Consider the following 4,934-nt stretch of genomic DNA (forward strand, 5'->3'; position numbering starts at 1 on the left):
TGTTTTGATTTAATTCAGGCCTAGACCATACAGTCTATCGACTCTATGAAGTTCATAGTATTACATACTCCTGTACATTTGGTGGCGGTATAATGCAAAAGAAGCAATCTGACAAATACAAGCTGAAGAAGAAGAATATGAATAAGATAAAAAACGAAGAAGAAGAACAAGAAGTAGGATGTGTTCACTTCTCAGCAGTCAGCACGGGGCACTTGTCTTCACGATGTTTTCTTGTGTTTTGTCTCGAGCTTTCTGCCAGGTTGTTGGGGAAGTGAACCGCAGGTCTTACCCGACATTTGGCCCAGTTTTACGCACTTTTACAACCTCAAGTCCAAAATGCGGAGAAGCATCCGACAACGGTAAAAAAAAAAGAAAAAAAAAAGTAATAAAGCTCTCCAATAGTAGGCTAATCACCTTAATTTCCCAGTAATATAATTGTTGGCCTGACGTTACATTACTGTCGTTTTATGTGCTGGGTATCATCAGTACAGCTGTGAAATGTCGCTTTAAATAGTTCTTAGAGTGTTTACCACTGCTCTCGTATGTTGTTGATGGTTACCAAGAAGGCCTATGTGTAGTCTTCACTGTAGTGGTTTATGGCATTACCAGAGACTGCATTTGCATAAAGCTCCTGCCAGTAGGCCTGTAGTCAAACTGAATGAACTGCAGAGTGTCTGTCTAGTGTTTTTCATGTGATTGTTTGAAACAGAGAGTTTGGTTGACTCTGGCAGTTTTGTTTCAAACGGACAACAATAGTCTGTCAGTAGGGAAAGGGTCCAGTTTATCCTCACAGCACTCACCAGCACTATACGCTAAATTAACCCAGGTTAGCCTTGATTCAATGGATGGTGAGTTTAAAGGTTTTTATAGGCATCCGTTAAAAACGTGATGATTTTTAATTTAATTGGTAAAGTGCATATCTTATGTTTCCCCCTCAGCTTCAGTGGTGACCTACTCTCAGCTGAAGACAATGCTGTCCAACCGAGACATTCAGCTGTTTGATGTAAGAAATCCTGATGAATACCAGGCTGGGCGCATTCCAGATGCTGTCAACATCCCACGTAAGTGTTAACACGTGCAAAGTGGGAGGAAGAGTTGTTTTCAATGTGATTTTACTCTCATATCGTTTGTGTTTGAACATCAGTGGGCAACCTCGAGGAGTCTCTGAAGCTGTCTCCAGAGCGTTTTCATCAGACGTTTGAAGTGAAGGCTCCTGGGAAAGATGACGACAACATTGTGTTTCAATGCAAAAGTGGCAACAGGAGCGCCAAAGCACTGGACATCGCCCGTCAGCTGGGATTTAGCAGGTAAATGACGGCAGATGTTATTGTATACACATGAAATCTCCAGATGGCCCATTAAGGTCGAAGGCGACAGGTCAACTGTTAAAATCTCTGATTTCAATCATGCTAGATAATATGGACCCTGCTAAAACACATAATGTGCTGTAGTGGAGATATGTAACACTACAAATGGCACATTTTGTGTGTTGTTAGGTAATTATTAATCAGTCCTGGTGCTGGGACTAGAGTACAATGTCCTCTGACACTGCTTTGTTGTGCTGAACGCTCTATGAACTTTTAACTAGGAAAAACAACTGGTGATAAGAGACTAAGCTCTTCTCTTTATGCTTTTTTTTCTCAGGGCGAGACATTATAAAGGAGGGTACAGTGAGTGGGCAGAGAAAGAAGGAAAATGAATCTGGACTAAATGCTGCGCTTTACCTCCATATTTGTATCAAAAATACATACACTACATAATAACACTATAATACAAAACTACAGAATATAAATGAGCAATGTCTTGAGCAACATTGACTTGACAGTTTATAAGTTACAAATCAGATTCACATTAAATTATATACAAATTTCAACTTGTCTTTGAATGTATTTGTAGACCTGCAGTTTGTCCCATTCACACTACACACTATTTTTTTCAGCTATGTAGTAATTGTCATAGTTTACTGTTTTTGTAGTTAGCATCTTAAAAATATCAACATCCTTAAAACTGTTTCTCCATTTCCTTTTTGTGCATGTTTTTAATATGCATACAGACTGTTTTGAGTGCACTTTATCTAGTCTCTTTGTGAGCGTAAACATACTTAGACATACATACTCAAAACCTGCTTTAAATGAATGTGCAGTTTGGATTTTTGGTAGAAAAGCAGTTAGATCTCCGGACCAGCAGATGGCAGCAAAGTGTCAACCAAGTCCAACTTTTGTGTCCATTACTCCTACCACTTCCTGATTTTTATTGTTATTGGAGCAAAGACCTCTTAGGCCTGACCTTCACACAGGTATTTGTCTAGACAGGTATGGATCCTGTGAGTAACCACTCTGTGAGCAGCTGTCAGGAGTCCAATCTGCACAAGGTCCATAGATGCCTCATTCAGAGGGAAAGCAAATTTTACCTTCACCCTCCATCCTAACCTCCCACATCAGGGTTATTTGCAAAACGTCAACAATACAGCGTGTGTGCGTGCGTGTTTGTGTGTGTGTGAGACTACAGAAGTTTTGCTGTGACATCTCCAGTATGAATGTCATCATTGATGGACCATGTGTGATTTTCATGTTTTAAGGTGTTTTTCTTTTCTTCACCTCACCAGATATTTCACGACTTCCTGGAGGAAGACAATGTCTTACCATATTCATTATCTCTTAATAAATGTGTGTCAGTGTGTACATCTGTGTGCAATGTGAGGGACGTGTGTTTTATTATGATCTCTGAAATCTATGAAAGGGTTGCGATGGCCCACTGTGGGTGGGTTTATACATCAGTAGATCCTCTCACTTACCATGAAAAAGAAGTTTGGATGTGCATCTATTCAAGAAACCTATGCATCATTTTGCATGGTTAACTCAGAAATTCAATAGCCTCTCCAGGAAAAAAACACATTTCCAGTCGCTGGCATGACGTATAATATACATGTATTAAAATGTATAAAGCAAAATCTGGATTTATTAGACATATTTATTGGATGTTTTTAAAGGAGTTTACAAACCACTCATCCAAAGTCAAATTTTCGCATGTGTTGTGGATGTCTCATTATTAATTTTGTCAATTTTCAAATATATGGATTCACGCCAGATACAGTGTTTATTAGTATTCTCTTTAGTTCTGCAGTGTACAGAAGCTTTTTACCAGTGTCCTGCTGTGGAGAAGAATGGCCCAAATTTCCAAGGACATTTGGACAGTTTTAACATTAGGTAAAACACAATGTGACTCCAGGTTGGTGGTGAAAAATTATTAGTTAGGGCTGTTTGTCAGCTGCATGCAGTTACATGGAACAGATCATCAACCTCTTGCTGCTCACTGCTTTTTTTAAAATGCACCTAATGGGAGGCTTTGTAATGAAATCTACGTTGAGTACATGTGCTGTAATTTCTTATGTATCGAAATATCTGGAAATGTGAGTTATGTGGTCTTCATTTGCCTCCTAATTGATTTTAATCTGTTTTATTGATCCCCAATGGGGAATCAGGATCTATACATGCACTAATGGAGAGCTGTCAGAGTGAGTGGGCTGCTAGCTGAACCAGCGCCCTGAGCGGTTGGGGGGGTACAGTGCCTTGCTCAACAGCACCTGGCATTGCCCAGGAGGTGAAGTGGCATCTCTCCAGCCACCAATCCACTCTCCGTACTTTTTGGTCCACACAGGTACTTGAACCAGTGACCCTCCGGTTCCCAACCCAACTCCCTATGGACCGAGCTACTGCCACCCCAAATTACCAATTGACATGGTATTTAAAAAAAATAAAACATGTATGTATATTATATGTGCTACAGAAAGGTCTATTATTTTTTGCTCTGTTTTTTATACAAAGGAAATGGACTCTTTGCAAGTTGGAACTGGTTCATGGTCCCTTGGGACACTTCATTGGTTTGGTCCAGATCTCATTTGTTTGGCTTCTTCAGGGCATAGTACTCTTATCTTAAAATGGCATGTTAAAGGTGGCAAAACAAAGTACGTTGGCTGCAATTGTGAGATATAAGATACTAAGTTGTAGGTACTTTTTATTTAAATGTATTGAAAACATATACATAACACATACAGTATATATGTATTCACATTTTAACATGTTTTCATAAAACACATTAATTTCCTGATTACAATTTTCTAATAATTTATTAATAAGTAACATAAATTACTGACAAGCTTTATAATTATGCATTACACCTTTTGACAGGAAAAATGCATTCAACCTAATAAAAGAATTACTTGAAGGGGAACGCACTTCTTCTGAAAACTTGTACAAGGACTTTACCGCACGAAGTGTGAAAAAAAATTCTCTTTTCAGACAGGCATGTTCTTGGGTAAAGTTTTAAAGAATTCCCTTGTGTCTCATACCTATTGCTCCAATAAGATAGGCTCAACTGTTACATCATACAGTACATTTTCTGTACAAGCTTATACACCTGAATTATATCACCTCTGTATCTCCTAAATATGAGAGTCGGTAAACTAAATTTTCTCAATGCATAACAGCTACAAGTGTATGCATTATATTGGATTTACCCTATTATACTTTATCAACAGGAATTGATAGGGCAAACAGCCAATAGTCCATTAAAGTATCAGGCTGTCGGTTAAAGTTAATACCATAATTCCTCTGTTCAATTAGGCCTAAGCAATGTACCCCAAGCTTCTATCCTCAAAGGTCCCATGGCATGAAAAATCCCCTTTTATAAGTTTTTCTTAACATTAATATGCGTTCCCCCAGCCTGCTTATGGTCCCCTAGTGGCTAGAAATGGCGTTAGGTGTAAACCAAGTCTTGGGTATCCTGCTCTGCCTTTGAGAAAATGAAAGCTCAAATGGGCCAAGCTGGAATCCTGCCCCATATGAGGTCATAAGGGGCAAGGTTACTGCCCTTTTCGCTGCTTTGTCTGCCCAGAGAATTTGGCCCACCCATGAGAGAGACATCATGGCTTTCAA

At 39.1% G+C, this 4,934-nt stretch overlaps 1 protein-coding gene across 1 annotated transcript; it reads left to right on the forward strand.

The window, feature by feature from the left end:
* Positions 1-704: 704 nt before the first annotated feature.
* Positions 705-2,822, forward strand: si:ch211-161h7.8 (thiosulfate:glutathione sulfurtransferase). Its single transcript, XM_032503999.1, has 4 exons — positions 705-848; positions 939-1,061; positions 1,145-1,307; positions 1,645-2,822. Exons 1-4 carry the CDS (start codon positions 842-844, stop codon positions 1,697-1,699), a joined length of 348 nt encoding a protein of 115 aa, XP_032359890.1. The 5' UTR covers positions 705-841; the 3' UTR covers positions 1,700-2,822.
* Positions 2,823-4,934: the final 2,112 nt, after the last annotated feature.

Source organism: Etheostoma spectabile, chromosome 22 (genome assembly GCF_008692095.1).
Source record: "Etheostoma spectabile isolate EspeVRDwgs_2016 chromosome 22, UIUC_Espe_1.0, whole genome shotgun sequence".
NCBI lineage: Eukaryota > Metazoa > Chordata > Actinopteri > Perciformes > Percidae > Etheostoma > Etheostoma spectabile.

Coding starts and splice junctions, on each gene's coding strand:
- si:ch211-161h7.8 (XM_032503999.1), top strand. Junction 1,062..1,144: donor AGATGCTGTCAACATCCCAC/GTAAGTGTTAAC, acceptor TTTGAACATCAG/TGGGCAACCTCGAGGAGTCT. Junction 1,308..1,644: donor CGTCAGCTGGGATTTAGCAG/GTAAATGACGGC, acceptor TTTTTTTCTCAG/GGCGAGACATTATAAAGGAG.